This window comes from Hyperoodon ampullatus (assembly GCF_949752795.1).
Source record: "Hyperoodon ampullatus genome assembly, chromosome: 5".
NCBI lineage: Eukaryota > Metazoa > Chordata > Mammalia > Artiodactyla > Ziphiidae > Hyperoodon > Hyperoodon ampullatus.
In genome coordinates, this window is record NC_136918.1 from 40,549,971 (window position 1) to 40,567,726 (window position 17,756).

General features: G+C 37.4%; 1 protein-coding gene across 1 annotated transcript in view; it reads right to left on the reverse strand.

The window, feature by feature from the left end:
• Window positions 1-17,756, reverse strand: part of IL1RAP (interleukin 1 receptor accessory protein) — a gene marked incomplete at its 3' end in the record, with an annotated part of 113,047 nt that overhangs the window by 69,864 nt on the left and 25,427 nt on the right. The window contains exon 2 of the mRNA XM_079705074.1: window positions 9,786-9,850. Within this exon, the coding sequence (XP_079561200.1) occupies window positions 9,786-9,849 (64 nt within the window). The 5' untranslated portion in view covers window position 9,850. The remainder of the gene's footprint in view (window positions 1-9,785; window positions 9,851-17,756) is intronic.

Below are 17,756 nucleotides of genomic sequence, written 5' to 3' on the forward strand. Positions count from 1 at the left end.
TATTGCTTCATAATTATTAGAATCAGATGGCCTCTATGCTCTGTTAGTCCCCACACAATGATGAAAACCTTTGCTGACGTATTCATGGCATCCACAAGACTAGTTACCCATTCATGAATTTTGACTTAGGAATGCATATCCTGTTTCCAATGACCTAACTCCACACCCTAGGTTAACTATAACCCCTCGGTGGTGCAGAGAGCAGCTGTGAATGCTTCTGAATACTTGTCCACCTAAACCTGATCCCACCTTGTAAGTTACTTATAAGAAACGAATCCATTGATTATATGGAGCTGCCTGCCTCATTTTTCAGCCTCAAGATGCCTTCTCAGTTCAGTGGGTATGTCTGTTCCCTCTGTCCTCCAACACACACACACACACACACACAAAGGGATAGTTTCTGAGAAAGACGAAACATTCCAGCCCCACCAGAAATAAAATGGAACGTGGAGTAAATCCACCATCAAATTTCAAAATTCACACCCAATCACTGCCAAAGGCTAGCAGGAAAAAAAAAAAAAAAAAAAAAACTGGCATTTTTTGACTGAAAATAATTTTCTAAAGCTATACACTGTTGGGTACCAAAAAATTTCTGAGCCACAGGTAAATATCATTTACAAAGTCCCTAGACACCTAGCAAGAGGGACAGAATCTCTGTAGTTGGAGAAGAAGGAGAAGACAGGGAGTTACAGTCAATATCTCTGAGTTAGCCACAGGGGAAGCCAAATGAATAACGCCAAAGCAACCTTGCCACATACTAAAGTTAACAGCTTCCCATTCCACTCAAACCCGCTGCATCTGCACTGAACCACTGCTCTTTCATCCATCTGCAATCTTGTTAAGCACTGCTTTCCCTTAGGAAATTTTTTATAACCTTGGAAAAATGTATGTTATCTAATGTACACAATTGTAGTACACTGTATATGTTTGAGGAAGCTTGGAACAAATAAATTTGAAATAGTATTTGCAATATGAAAAAATTATATCCTATGTTCTGTTTTTTTAATTGGTTGAATGTTTCCTTTCAAATGTGTGTGCTCCGTATCATCAATTATTGACAGCTTTGGTTGGCATATTTAGAAAGAGAAGAGTTTTAATCATAAAGAACTCAGTGGCAGCATGGTATTGAGCGAATAGCATGCATTTTAAAGTCAATCAGGTAGACAAGTTTTACTACTTATAATAGCTATAGTGAGCTGTTAATTTAGCTTTTTAATTCACCTTTCTGAATCTGGAGTTCCTCACTGGTAAAGACAGATGAAAACATCTATCTCTTATGAGGCTCTTCAGAAATTGATGTAATATTTTATATTAATACACACACAGACACACACACTCACACAAACACTACTCCCTGATTCAATTAATGTTATTTCATTCACCCTCCTTCTTTTTTTATTATACACACACACACACACACACATTCCACTATATAGTTATTACCAATTTAAAGAGAATTAGAATAAAAGATATTTAAAGCCATGCTTCACTTAACACGATCTTCCTTTAGCCATTAAAACAATTCAGTATTGTATAATGCTTCATGGCTATTTTGCAGTCATCAACTATCACTGCATTGTAGATAAGAGGAAGAACATTTTTAAAAACAGGATATTTAGAGTAATAAAGGTGAGATAACTAAGAGCTTGCTTTAATAAAGCAACCAGGAACAAAGACCCTGTCTTCACTTTCTTCCTGAAATCCTGCTTAGCATCTCATGAAGAACATTGTATGTAGTGGGAGGGACTCCTCCAACACTTCCATTTATTAATTGCTATATGCACACTTTCCATTATTTCAATTATCCTCCAAACAAAGAGACACCCTCCTCTTAGACCTAAATACAAGCTGGGTTTCTACTGAGCCTCCAGTAATACATTGCTAAAAGGAAAGACATTTTACAGCTCAGTGTCAGTTGCAACCAGCAGATTGCTTCCGCCCTGGACCTTACGTATGCAGAGTGCATAAGGGAGCACTCTTGCCTGTCATCTCCTCTTCCTTCAATATCATGAAGGCCATGCACAGCTCTATGCCTCCACCCTCTCTGCTGTATACTTCCTTCAGAATACAAGTATCCTGAAGATACTGGTGGCTCTCTTGGCTCTGTGTACACTAGATACAAGGAAACTTCTATCATACTTAAGCCTTCTATTTCAGCTCATCATTTTAACATACTAAAGGAAAGAGTCGGAAGGTAAACAAAACCAAACCGAACTGTTCTAAAAGGATACCATCCAATGCAAAGTTCAGTTTAAAAAAGAGTATTTAAGTGTGGTACTTAAAAAAGGTTGTTTTTTAATGATCTGAAAAAGTATATACCTGGGTTTGCATCAAATGCAGCAAAGTCCCTCTGTGGAAAGACCTCTCTGTATCTCCTCTGTCTTTCTCTTTGTATCTCCCTCTCTCTCACCCTGTCTCTATCTCTATCACTATCTCTTCTCTTTCTTCCTCTCTCCTTTTTCTTTCTTCTTCTCTCCTCACCCCCACTCCTTCTCTTTATTTTCCTTTACCTTGAGTGGACAATTTAAAAGTGCTGAAAAGACATTTAGAAGCAAGCCATGGATGTGAAAAAGTCTTGCATAAGAGAAATTCTGTTTTCCTCAGGGGACCAAATAGATCAAAGAGTCCAAAGCAAATTAGACAACTATGAGGAAAAAAGTAATGCTTTCTATCTGAAAAGCAAAAATTAATTCATTAAGAGACCTTTGGGGCAGTCTGAAGTCCCAGAGGATCTAGGGAAGGACAGAATTAACTCAGGTGCATCAATTTAAGCTATTAGGTGTAATGTGTTTAAACAGCAAACAAGTCCATGGTGAAGGATTAAAGGTTTCTTCCCAAAGTAAAAAAGAGCAAACAAAGCTATGTTAAATAATGGCTGATAATGGTTGAGATCTGCTTGGGAAAAACCATTTGTATATCTGTGTTTGCTTTAACAATAATAGAGTCCTATATTTCAACTACAGTTGAAATATAGTATGCAAGCAACTAAGAATCAAATAAAACCCACGGTATTATATTAATAAAGAGTTATGTTTATATAGAAAAGCTACCAGTAACAGATGGATGGCCTCTGTGTTTCTTTCCCCTTGAATATCTACACAGGTTCCATGGAGAAAGCATAGTTGGCAAATACTCTTCAGTTGGTCCTTCTTGCTGGCATGGAAAGCCCAGACTTTAAAAGGACCACAATGTTCTGTTATGTAAGTTATGGGAAAAATGCAAACATCAGTACCCTGGTTTATATATCAAAATGGACACTCCTGCTTACCTCAAGGAGTACTTCAAAAAATGTGAAAGTATCTCGGAAGTAAAAAAACAAAACAGGGCTTCCCTGGTGGCACAGTGGTTGAGAGTCCGCCTGCTGATGCAGGGGACACGGGTTCGTGCCCTGGTCTGGGAAGATCCCACATGCCGTGGAGCAGCTGGGCCCGTGAGCCATGGCCACTGAGCCTGTGCGTCCAGAGCCTGTGATCCACAACGGGAGAGGCCACAACAGTGAAAGGCCCGTGTACACCAAAAAAAAAAAAACAACAACAACAACAACAACAAAACAATGAGATGATGGGCAAAGAGCCTTAAACTATTATTCCAGACACTACTGACAAACACCATAGGAAAGTGGTATTTATTTCCCAATAATTCACAGCTTTACCAAGAGTTTTGATTCTGGTGGCAGAAGGAGAAATGAAATTCATGAAAACAACAGAATTCAGCCAAGTCTAGATTATCAAGTGTGTGATTATTTTGTCTCTTTTCTCTTATTTTCTCAGCCGCCTTGTATTTTCATTATTCCTACTGCCTCTAAAACTGAGAAAGACAAAAGAAGGCAATTCTGTATATTGCTTTTATAGGTTTGGATGGCAGGTACTTGAAGTTATTGACTGAGGTTCTCATATTATTTATAAAATGTATCCATTTTCTCTCTGTCCCTCAAAAATAAATGAGTGATTACAGCACCTAGTGGATTTTAGAATAAAGTAATTATTGTGTTGTTATCTCAAGGGTAGATGTATATTTTATTTTTTAAAGAAGTTCATCAACTAAATAGAAAAGGAATTTTTAAAGTAGTGAAATAAAAGGAGTGAGAACTAGCCCAGGAGTGAGGCACTGATAATCAGATGGTCATCTGGTTCTATAAAGCTCATCTCAATATGGCAGAAACAAATATTGGGGAGGGGGAACGCAGAAACAAAGGCGATTCAAAGTGCAGAAGACTGTCTTATAAGCCAGATATTGTCACTTATAACCATATACACCCATGTATTCCCTGCAAAGATGGTGGCTTCTCTTAACTCATACATGTGATGGAAGAATCAGGTCATTTTTCTAAACATAGAATTATCGCTGTGATACAAGAAGCCTTTCTAGAGGATTTATAACTGCAAAGCTAGCATCAGGCCAATAAATTGTGGTACTCAAATCTCTTTTCAATACCCACCGTTGGGAAGTATAAGTAACTTAAAAATAAACATCAGTGTCTTTCAATGCAGCTCAAAAAAAAAAAAAAAAAGAGTGAAGATACCCACTCCGAAGAAGAAACATAGAGACATTTATAGGACATCAGGGTGAATGTTATAATCCCAATGACCTTTAGGTCTAAGAATAAAATGGAACTATATTCTTCACACATTCTTCAAACGTTTGGACTAAATTGCATAGAAACGAAGCGTGTTCAGGATGACCAGCCATGAGCAACAGAGATAGGACTTAATGTCACAAGTAGATCCAAGTATGGAGTTTTTCAAAGAGCATATTCAAATAATATGAGGCCACTGGTGCTGGCAACAAATTGAATCTTTACCAAAAGCTGAAAGAACCATTTCATAGCATTAAAATATTATAGATCCTTGTAGAAGAAAGACCAAAAAAAAAAAAAAAAAAAAAAGGAACTAGCCAACTATGTACAAATATTCCCTTCACCTGCAAGGATTCCTGTCCTCCACAATCTGTTCCTAACTTACTTTTCCAGTTTGGCTTCTAAACGCCTTCACACTAACCCTGAATTCAGCTGAACTGAACTATTCTGTTCCCAAATAAGAGATATATTTTCTCCTAGAAAACAGCAGTCGTTGTTTGATTAAGAAGTCGTCCTCAGTACCACCCTACAGGACTAATAACTTTTTCTGCCGTCTTATGCAATTTTGTTTGGTATTTATTTTCTCTTCTTTCTCTCAAATTTTACTGTAAGATACTTACAATAAGAACCTTCCTTTATTCTCCTTGGTTTCTACAGTATGAAATGGTCAAACACATGACCTTTAGAATAAAGTGAAATCATTGTAAGATAAACACTTGTCATTAGAAATAATTAAATAATAGGAAGAGTGTACCCTGAGTATGTCCATGGTGTATAATAAGACCCATAATTCTCTTTAATAAAAAAGCAAGAAGGAAGAATTGGTTGGGGTTTTGCTGTTGTTGGTTTAGCTGGTTGGATGGTTATTTTGCTGTTGTTAGTTGGTTGGTTGTTTTGGTTTATATGTAAGGACACAGTGAAACAGAATGATTAAATGACTTTAATGTCATTAAACAGCTCACAAAGTGAAACAGTTAGAACTTGAACCAGTGTCTCTTGATTCCTGGTAAGCCACAATGTTTTTATTTATTTATTTATTTTACATAGTGTAATTCACTCTCAATAAGCCACACGATTATTTCCACCCTCTGCAAATTTCTTAAAAATAATGATAAAGAAATAAGGGGATCTTACCTCCATTAGCAGAAGAAAGCCCTAAGGGTAGGTGATGCTGTATAAAAGAAAGAGCTCTGCTTTTGGAGGGAAGGCAGCCTACGAAATCTTATCATGAGTACCGTTAACTGAGACCACTCCCTGGCTTTACATTTCCTAAACTATAAGATGGGTGTAAGAATACCTACACCCCATCCACATCACAGTGTTTTCTGTGAAGTTAATGATAATGTGAGTGAAATCTAGCCCTGCACCTGGCACACAGTCAACTGTTTGTTGACTTTGAAACAAAAGGCTGTATTCAAAGATCTGTGTGTGTGTGTGTATGTGTGTGCGTGCATGCCTTTGGGGAAGAAAATTCATTGCTATCATTTTTTATGTGGACTGTGTAGCAAATAATTTTGATATGGCAGTATTTTTTAAATTCACCATATTATATGTGGTGCCATTCTAACTACCTCCCCAACTTGGAATCACAAGTTCCAAATGTCTATTTCTACTCTAAAGGCGGCTTTAACGATTCAACTTTTTAACATGTTTCCAATGAAACACACCAAAAGAGAAATGTGTGACAAGTCAAAGTTTGCTTTTGGGATTCTTGCAAAGGAACACTTCTTTGAGTTTAGTATTAGAAATGTTTAATTCTATAATAAGCTAAAACAGGAATATTGACTTTTGAGCTTACACTACAGTGATTTGCTTCCTGGGGGAAAATCACTGCAATTGGGGGGGGGGGCGGTGCACCTTAAGTGAGGGGGCAGGGTGAGTAAAGATACTTCTTATCTAGAAAACACAGAAATATATTACTGAGTGGTTCTTTAACAGTTAGCAAAACCCATGACCCCTTGGATCTTAATATTTTTTTCTGAATTATTTATCTGCCAGTAGAGTATAAGGGGAATGCATTTAGTAAAAGTAACATGCTTCTTGGGAACTTCAACTGAACTAGTTGAAGTCACAGATGTGTTAAGTATTAGCTGTTTGAATTTGGGTAGCTCAATTAGCCACTTTGATCCTAATTTTCTTATCCAAATAAGAAATACCCTGACTGCTCTGTTTTGGGTGTGAGAACTAATTGACACAGAATATGTAAAATTCAAAGGGAATTTTATTTCAGCAAAGGAAGCTTTATTATCACCACTATACCACATTATAATTATATTATCACTATTATAATTAGCCAAGCTTTAATTCCTTAAAAGAAAGTAAATGTTGGTTCTTGATTATTTGCTTTTATCACCACCGGAGATGAAATGTTGCTCCCACATTCCTGAGTGAAGATGGAAATCATTGTACTGCTATAGAAAGGTTATGTTCGCTAGTCAGAATTGTGTGCCTTGAAGCCCAGTTCACTGCACTTGAATGCACCATGTGGAAATAAAGCTCTTATGTTGTTATGATTCCTTTTTAAAATTGTGGGCTTTTTTTAAAAGAAGGGTCCACATGGAGGTGTCCAGAGCAACAAGACAAAACTCTTACTAATATTATATGCATGTACAGAGATTTAGGGTTTTAAAGCTATTTCTCCTTTGTTCCTCACATCAATCTTGTGGTTCAATTAACATGGGTACCTAAAGCACAAAAAGAGCCTCATGAAAGACCAACCAGTCTACTGTCATCTACCTCGTTGTAAGAGGCATGATGCACGAGAGGTTGGTTGATCCCCCGGTATGTGCATTGATCCCTTTTTCCTCTCATAGCCCAGAGCCAGTTGCCCCTTTTATTTTTGTCAACAACACTTCCTTTTTGTTCCTCTCCCTCCAACTAGGAAGTACATCACTGACACAGCCACAATATACCTTTTCATAAGGAAGGCAAATAAACATGGGCCAGATGGGCTGAGGGCATTACAACATGTTTCCTGCTCCCATGGTGACTCAATGGGGCTGGTATGAGAACTTATCTTATTCAAGAAAGCAGCTTCCCTGGCAGAACTATGAGTCAGTTCCTGGGTAGAAAGCTCATTTTCCAACAACATTTGAGGGGGTGGGGTGGGGGCCCGTTGGATGGATTACAGTAAAGGTCATTCAGAAAACAACACGGCCAGGACCAGTAGGGAGGCACCAGCACTAACCAACCACTAACTTCTGAAATTTCATTGATCTCTAACAAGAGTAACAAGGTCATCTCCCCCTTTTCCTTCAAGGTGGGAACATAAAACCACATTAATGAATTGCCGGCATGAATCGAAACAAGTTCCATTATAAAATTAACCAATCTGGGCAAAAAAGGATGTGAAGGGACACTTTCTTCATCCATTTTACAAATATGTATTTGTAGGTATATGTATATATATGTATAAATATAAAAGTTGAGTTCCTACTCTGTGTCTATATGTCAATCTTTACTCCAAGTGTTTGGGTAACAAACAAAATGGACAAGTCCCTGTCCTTAGGGAGCTTAAAAACAGAGAAATAGGGAGGGATGGAGGAAAAGGAGGAAAAGAGAAAGAAAGAAAGGAGAGGAGGATGGGGGTTGGGGAGGAAAAAGAAAAGGAAGAAGGTGGAAGGGAAGGAGAAGAAAAGGAGGAGGAGAAAAAAGAAAGAGTTAATATAGTGTCAAGAAATAATGAGTGTTATGAAGAAAACTAAAGCAGGATAGAGGAATAGAAAGTGATTGGCAGGGCTATTTTAGTTAAGATGGTTAAGGAAGGCCTCTGTAAGAAGATACCAGTCAAGGATAGAACTAAATCAAATAAGAACAAACAACAATCAGGCGTTATATTCAGCATATTTAAAAATCAGGACATCAGGACACCGGCCAGTCAAATGGGACACTCAGTCAAGCAGGAAAGATGCTGGTCTAAACAGCCAGTAGAGCTGTACACTAGTGCATCCCAGCTGAATATCAGCTCTGCTTATAATATATCCTTTCCTCTGTGAAGTCTCCAAGGGCCAACAAGGTTAGAAGTTATCACCCCTTCTCTTGGCTTTGAGCTGTACTGTGTCCTAATTATACCCCTCCTTTAGTGCTATTATTGGTTTCCAATAAAATGCCTTAAGTGGTGTAGCAAAACTGAAATACACTCAGAAAAGATCATCAGGATGGCAGGAGGGCTCAAATCCATGCCATGTGAAGAACAGTTGAAGGCATGTATTGGACAACATGGTCATGGTTTTATGACCACTATTTTAACATCTCTGACAGCCTGTCACATAGAAGAGGAAGTAAAGCAATGATATTCAAAGTATGGTCCACGGTCTTCAGGGAAATTATACATGCAAGCTTTTTTTAAATGAAGATACCTTAGTTCCCTGAATTAAAATTAGAGAATCATGGGATTAGGTATTTTCTATTTAAATCCAGTAGTTGAACCAAAGAAATATATAGATATGATGAGACAAATTTCAGTTATATGCACTAAAAAATTTCTAAGAATTTGATCAGTCCAAAGACATAACGGGCTAACATTCGATGACCACTAGTGAGAGGTACCATAGAATGGTTCTGAGCAGTACCTCTGAAGATGAGACGAGACCTGCAAGGACAGACTTTCAAGTCCCCTGTAACTCTGATGTCATATGATCCAAGTCCATGATAACTGAGTTTGGTTATTTAAACTCAATAAAGATTTTGGCTGCCTCTTCTTATGCTTATGAAGCAACATCCAAAGAAAGAATGAGCTTAATGACCAGTTCTTTCTTTCCTATATGGAAGCAGTAGACAAAAACCCATTTTTATCTACTTGTTTCTATAAGGTATCAGTGGACTGGTACCACTGAGGCTTTCTCCACCACTGGTTCAAGTTTGGAAAACAGAGTCATACTACCATCCCTGTCATTTCTTTTCCCATAGGACCTGAGGTAAGGGGAAGAAATAGGATTCTAGTTGGCTTGGCTGTGAAGGTGACGGAAAATTCCTATAATTAGAAAGTGCACTCCCCCCAGTGCACTTTGTTCCATGAAGACTAAAGATATCAGTGGTTCCTCCCAGCACCAAAATTCTATAATTCTGACAAAGATAAGATTCCATGTTACCACAGAAGTCAGTGGATATAAACAACGTTATGTTCTCTTAACTCATTTTCAGAAAGACTTGAGACATTACCCTATGTGTGACTTGCATTTTAATAGATTGTCAAAAGACATTCACTTACCTGAGGCATCACTTTGCAGGATCCCATAGAAGTAGAGACTCATTACACACCACAGAAGTCCCATCCTGTCAATATAAATACAAAGGTAAGGAGAGTACTTATTACTCTCAAGTGCTTAAATAATATTTGTGCATATGCATGCTGACTATTGACACGGAACTGTTCTAAGAATTTTACAATATTAACAAACTTAATTGTCAGAACCAACCAGTAAGATAGGCTTTTTTCATCCTCATATTACAGATAAGAAAACTGAGACACATGTAAATGACATACCCAAGATCCTGTGGCTAGAAAGTAGTAGAGTAATAATCAAATTCTAGTAGCCTGGCTCTAGAACAGCCTCTTAATCACTGAACTCTAACTGCATACTAAAAAAAATATTTTTAGGGATTTTTTTCATCAGAGTTGAATTTCTGGTAGATGAGTTTGTTCCTATTAACCCTTCATCATATTCTCTTGTTTATTCCCAATTGGAAATATTTTATAATCCAGACAGTTTTCCTTCTTAGTGATGAATAGAAAGTCTACAAATACTGGATTCAGACTTGGTTTGCAGTCCACCATACTCTGAATTTATAGTAAGGGGAAATGTATAATCCTCATGCCCTGCTGTGCCTGCTCTTATCTTCTCATTCGAAGAGACAAATGATGAGGCTGAATTCCAGTTTCTGTGATCTTTAGCCTTTCTGTTGATAACCAGCTGAAACAGCCAACTAGAAAGAACGATGTCCTTATATTTGGTTGTGTGATCTTTAATGCAGAAGGGCTGGAGATTTAACAGCTCTGTGAAATATTTATTTCCCTACTACTCCAGACATATCTGGTCCCTGATAAAACCACTGTGGGGTTATAAATACTGAAACCTGAATATTACTGATAAATTCCATACTTAAGACTTCCACTCTCTGTTTTGAACACAACAGCCATACTGGGTGCTTACATTGGTCTTGGTAACTTGTCCAGACTATATTTCTAGTAGGTGACAGAGATGAGATTTATATCCACACCTGGAAAACTACAAGTTTATTATCCTAAACATTAGCCTATGTCACAAGTTTCACAACCACAGGAACCCAGTAGTCTAAAAAGGTCAAAGAGATATTTAATAAGCAGGGTAACATTAACAGCATTTGAAATGGGACATTTTTAAGAGCACTACACTGAAACAAAAGGTACCTTTTGGACAGTACCAAAAGGTACGGTCCAAAACGGTACTGTCCAAGCAATCCAGAGTGTGTGGTCACTTTAAAGGACAATGCAAGTTTCCAACATCTGTCACCTCTCTTGACCACACATCACCAAAAATCTCTACTGTGCTTCTTCTTTAGCATGATTGTACACAAATCACAGGAGAGTATATTATATCTTAAACAACTATTTTATCTCAGAAATTAAATGTCTTTCTTAATGCTACCATTCCCTTCCAGTTCTTATACCATTAACTTAGGGAGTTCTCTCCATTAGTCATTCATTAATTCAATAAAACATGTATTGAACACTTTCTGTTCACAAGTCACTATGATATAATCACAGGGGCCTCTGGCAAGCAAAGTGTAGGGCTGTTATCCCCAGTAGAGGAGATAAACCACATGCAAACCACTGCAGCAACAGCAACTTTGAATAATACACATGCAGAGGCACTCTAGGATATTCAAAGATTTATCGGAAGTTCTAGCACTAAGCAGGCTCTAGCAAGGACTTAAAATGTGTACAAGAAATAACTGCAACACAAAGTAATGCGGTAAAAATAGAGAAGGGCCAATAAGCGCTATTGAAGATTAGCCAAAGAAAGAGATTACTCCAGCTAAGGCAGTCAAAGAAGACTAAACGCAAGAGGTAGCTTTGAACTGAGCAAGAACTGGTTTAGAAATTTAGAATTGAGGCAGAAGAAAAATGTGGGGAAAAGAAACTCAGTGGAGAATAATGCTCAAAGAGGAAAGCATGGAACATAAATAGGAAATAGTATATAAATAATTCAGTTTGACTCAAGCACAGGGTATTAGAAAAAGAACTATAGAAGATTTTGTTGGAAAGCAGGGGGTTTTAGGATTAGAATATTGCAAGGCCTTGAACAGTAGGCTAAGAACTTAGGATTTCATTTAAACAGAAAATAGGGAATCACTGAAAGTTTCTGATTAGAGGAATGATATGATCATCAAATTATGCCATATGGAGAGCATTCTTCCAGGCACATATTGGATGGATCGCCACTAAATTCTGTCTTATAATCACTGTGGCTCCCGAGTCTTCACAATAATTGTTATCCTCATAGTTTTGTGTCATCTAAGGACTTGACCGACATTCCACCTATGTCTTCATCCAAGTCATTAATAAAAGTAATTAATCATTCTGTATAATCCTTGTCAACAGAGAGCAACCAGACATTTAACTGCAGATTCAGGGCAGGGTAATCTCAGTTCCAATACTCAGCTATGCTAAAGCACTCCAGCCTTCCAAATTGCTTTTGGCTATTTAAAAAAAAAAAAAGCCTCACACCTCTAGATTTTCCCAATTTGCCTGTTTATAAGCTTCTGAGTTCCTATGGCAACACTTAGAAAACATTCTAATTAATGTGATTGAGAGTCTTAACTGATAATTTCATGAGTGACTGGATTATACTTGAGGCAGCAAGGAGTCAGGTCACCAAGATAAAGCTGATCTAACTTGTGTGCAAACACAAATCCAGGGTCAGTCCTGCCCTGTGATGAATTAGAATAAAGCAGACTGAAAAGAAAATGTGATTGTGCAGGCTGGTTTTGACAGACTGAAGGTATCAATGTTAGTGTCTGGTCTGAAACCTCTCTGGGAAGACTGATTCATTTAACCTTGTGTTGCATTCAGCCTCAGAATTTTATTATTTTTACTAGTAATACACTTTTTTTTTCTTTTCTGGCTGCACGGCACAGCACGCAGAACTTCCCCGACCAGGGATGGAACCCACCGTACCCCCTGAAGTGAAAGCGCAGAATCTTAACCACTGGACCACCAGGGAAGTCCAGTAATACACTTTTGATTCTTATTTCTTGTGGGGAGGGGGTGCTGGGTATTTTCAGACATGAAGAAACTGTCAGAAAAGCAAAGGAATCTGTCTAATAACGCATGGCTTCTCATGGTCTGAAGTACTACCTAGTTTTAGATTATTGTGATGGGGTTTAACAGCCCCTGCCCTTGCTTCAGATGATTGGAACTTACATATAATAAATTCCCAAGTCAGCCTTCCCTGCACTATCCATTTTATTTACTATATGATCATTTTTGCACTTCCCCTTAGATATTAGTACTTCTCTCATATTTAATGCCATTTTTCCTAGTATAATGTCTGTACCATCTAGCAAGAAGTTTCAAATACATAATTAGTTCTATGCAATCAACATAATGTTGGGACTTCCCTGGCGGTCCAGTGGTTAAGACTTTGCCTTCCAATGCAGGGGGTGTGGGTTCGATCCCTGGTCAGGGATCTAAGATCCCTCATGCCTTGCAGCCAAAAAACCAAAAGACATAAAAGAGAAGCAATAATTTAACAAATTCAAAAAAAACTTTAAAAATGGTCCACATGAAAAAAAGCTTTAAAAAAAAACCATGATGTTAATAATGATTGTTATCATATACTTTAACATCTATCCTTGCAAATCAATATTTCTAGTGTCTGTATTCTCTAGGGTTATTGAGCTTCAAGATTTCCTTGCCTCTGGGTCAGCCCTGACCACTAGATTTTCTCACTGGGCCAGGCTGAAACTAGGTTTGCTACCCCAAGGCTAGTATTACCTCTGAATCACCATTTGCTCAGCCTTCCTTCTGTACAACAGCATTCACAAGGCCACAAGACTGGATTCATCCATCAGTTTCCTAATTCCATATGCAGCTCCACAATCAGATCATAGGCACTCTTTAAATCCCAGCAACCTGGTTGGAGCTTGGCCCTTCAACCTGGTGCTTATCAGCACTCTGTTCCAAGAGCCTGCATTTTTTTCCCTGTAAGGTCCTACTCCAAGCTGGATTAACCTCTTACAACCATGAAGCTTTATCTGCTTCATTCCTGGTTGACAGAGACCCTTTGTTTTTACCTGCTCACTGAATACTTGGACATAAACACCAAGGCACAAGCCCAAAATGGTCATCCCCAAATTGGCCCTGTAGCCAAATTACTTCCTTGAGTCCTAATTCCATCTAGGTCTTTCCTTTACCTTTCTCTAACTTTCTGATAAAGTTTGAGTGCATCTTGCTTCTATGCCGACCTAAGATATGACAAACAAGCTTTTGAAGGACACAGGAGAAGTTATTAATTACTCCATTTTACAGAAAAAGAGATAGCACTTATTAATAAATCAGAGTTATTTTCTTCATCAATCTTTTATCTAATTTATAGCTTTTGAACCATAAAAGAATTCTTGTGCAGAGTATTTCAGAATCTAATATTTATTAATAAACAAAAGTTTCAGCAAAGTAACACAGAAGGCTCTGAATCTGGGTAAAATGAAGTAAGCATACGGCACTTTGTCTTTCTTAATGAATGTAATTATAAACCTGGGCAGAGTGAATGGAGCAACTTTTTGAGGATTCTAAAAAGGAAAAATTAGCACATTCTTTTCAAGTATACATAAGCATTCACCACAATATTATGCACCATAAATAAAACCTTAACAAATGTTAAAGAATTCAAAGTACATTCTCTGAACATAGAATTAAACTATAAACATACATAAATAAATAAATAACAGGAAAAATCTCCAAACACTTAGAAATTAAGGAATATACTTCTAAATAATCCATGAGACAAAGACATAATCTCAAGGGAGATTAGATAACATTTTGTATTGAACAAAATTGAAAATCCAACATACCAAAATGCATGGGATGCAATTAAAGCAGTGCTTAGAGAAAAATTTGCTGTATTAAAAGCTCACAATATAAAAAGAAGAAAGATCTCAAGAAAATCATCTAATCTTTCACCTTAAGAACCTACAAAAAGAAGAGAAAATTAAATCAAGCAAGCAAAATGAGGGAAATAATGAAGAGTAGAGATCAAAGATTTTTAAATCAGAAATAATATAAGCATAGAAAAAAATAATAAAACCAAAAGTTGGTTCTTTGAAAAGAACAATAAAATTGCTAAACCTTTAACCAGGAGAACCAACAAGGAAGGAATAACACATATCACTAATATCAGTAATAAAAGAGGGTATTTCACTACACAGACATTATAACTGTCATAAGGCAATACTAAAAATTCTAGGCACATAAATTCCACAATTTAGATGAATTGGACCAACACCTTAAAAACCACAATTTACCAAAATTCACCCAAAATTAAATGGACAATCTAAATGGCCCTATATTATTAGAAGAAATTGTATTTGCAGGTAGAAACCTTCCAAAAAGTAAATATCTAAGCTCCAGATGGTTTCACTGGTGAATTCTACCAAACATTTTAAGGATTAATAACGTCAATTCTACATAATTTCTTCCAGAAAATAAAAGAGGACATAACGGTTCTCAATTTATGTAATGAGATCAATATTGCTCTGATTACAAAACCCACCACAGACAGCACAAGAAAACAAATTTACAGATATCCCACAACCAAGCAGAGTTTCTCCCAGGAATTCAAAGTTGGTTTCAGTATTTTTAAAGTCTAAAGAAGAAAAACCATATGATCGTATCAATTGATGCAGGAACAATATCTGACAAAATTCAATATCTATTCACGATAAAAACTCTCAGCAAACTAACAATAGAAGGGAACTTCCTCAAATAGATAAAAAAAAAAACTACAAAAAACCTACAGCTAGCATTACATCTAATATTGCAAGACTGAATGTTTTTCCACTAACATCAGGAGGAAGGCAAGGAAGTTCATTCTCAGTACTATTCAACATCATTCTAGAAGTCTTACCTAGTGCAATAAGGCTATTCACAGATGACATGATTTTCAACATAGAAAATCCTAAGGAATCTATTTAAAAATGGAACTAAATAAGTATGTTTAGCAAAGTCACATCATGTGCAGTCAACACACAAAAATTAAACATATTACTATAGACTAGCAATGAGCAATTGGAAAGAATCTTCTTTTAAAAATACTGGTTACACGGCTTCCCTGGTGGCACAGTGGTTGAGAGTCCGCCTGCCGATGCAGGGGACACAGGTTCGTGCCCCAGTCCAGGAAGATCCCACATGTCGCGGAGTGGCTGGGCCCGTGACCCATGGCCGCTGAGCCTGTGCGTCCGGAGCCTGTGCTCCGCAACGGGAGAGGCCACAACAGTGAGAGGCCCGCGTACCGCAAAAAAAAAAAAAAAAAGAAAAAAAAAGCCTAACCAAACATGTGCAAAATTGGTTGAAATTTACAAAACGTTGATAAAGAAATGAAAGAACCTAAATAAATGGAAATATGTGGTTGGCAGGATGGCTCCCAATGCTAACCGTGTCCTAATCCCTGGAACCTGTTACGTTACCTTACTTGGCAAAATAACTTTAATTAAGGTTATGGACCTTAAAATAGGGGGATTATACTGGATTATTCACATGGCCCTAATTTAACCACTATGAGCCCTTAAAAGCAGAGAACTTTCCCTGGCTAAAGTCAGAGAGATGCAGCAGAAGGATGAGCCAAAGAAATGGGAAGCTATAGGCTTTGGATGCTAAAAGATAAATGTAGCAACATATTTTGATGTTAAAAGATAAATGTACAACGTATCATGGAATGTCGGTGGCCCTAGAGAACTGAGAGAAATCTCCAGTGGACAACCAGTAAGGAAACAGGAACCTCAGGCCTATAGCCACAGGGCATAAATTCTGTCAACAGCTTTGGAAGTGTGTTCTTCCCCAGAGCCTCCAGAAAGGAACACAACCTTGCTGACAATTTGATCACTTTGACTTTAGCCTTGTAAGGCCCTAAGCAGAGAACCAGCTAAACTACACTGTACCTGGACATGTGATTCACAGAAACTCTGATGTAATAAATGGATGTTGCTTTAAGCCACAAAGTGTCTGGTATTTATTACATTGGTAATAGAAAATAATACAAGAGACATACCAGCCTCATGGATTGTAAGACTCCACATAGAAAACAGGTCAATTCTCCCCCAAATTACTTGACAGACTTAATGAAATTCCAGTCAAAAATCCTAGCAAGATCTGTTTATAGATATAGACAAGTTGATTCTAAAATTTGTATGGAAAGAGAAATGCCTTAAATATTGAAAACCATTTTGACAAAGAAGAATAAAGCTGTAGGAATCATACTACAAACAACCCAATTTTAAAATGTCAAAAGTCTTAAAGAGACACTTTACCTAAAAAGGATATTTAGAAGGCAAATTAACACAAGAAAGGATGTTCAACATTATTAACCATAGGGCAGTGAAAATTAAAGCCACAAAATGAGATACCACTAAACACCTTTCAGCATAACTAAAGTAAGAAATATTGACAATACCAAGTGCTGAAGGGAATACAGAACAACTGGAACTCTCCTGCTGCTGAGACTACAAAATGGTACAGCCTCTCTGGAAAACAATTTGTCAGTTTCTTACTAAGTTAAGCACACACATACCATAGGATCTAGCAATCCCATTCCTAGCTCTTTACTCAAGATGTTCACACAAAAACCTGTATGTGAATGTTTATAGTAGCTCCATTATTAATTGTCAAAAACTAGAAACAACTCAAATGGCCTTCAAGAGGGAAACGGATAAACAAACACTCGTACATCCAAAAAATAGATGCTTGCCAGCAGTACATAGCAAGGGGCTGTTGATAACAACTGGGATGAACCTCAAAGATACTATGCTGAGTGAAAAAAAAAGTCAGTTTCAGTAGGTTACCGCCATCCAGGTCCATTTAAATGACATTTCCAAAAAGACAAAGCTAAAGTGACAAAGAACAGATCAGGGGCTAGAGGTAGTACAAGGGTGACTGCAAAGGGACAGCACAGGGCATCGTTTAGGAGACAGAACAATTCTCTGTCCT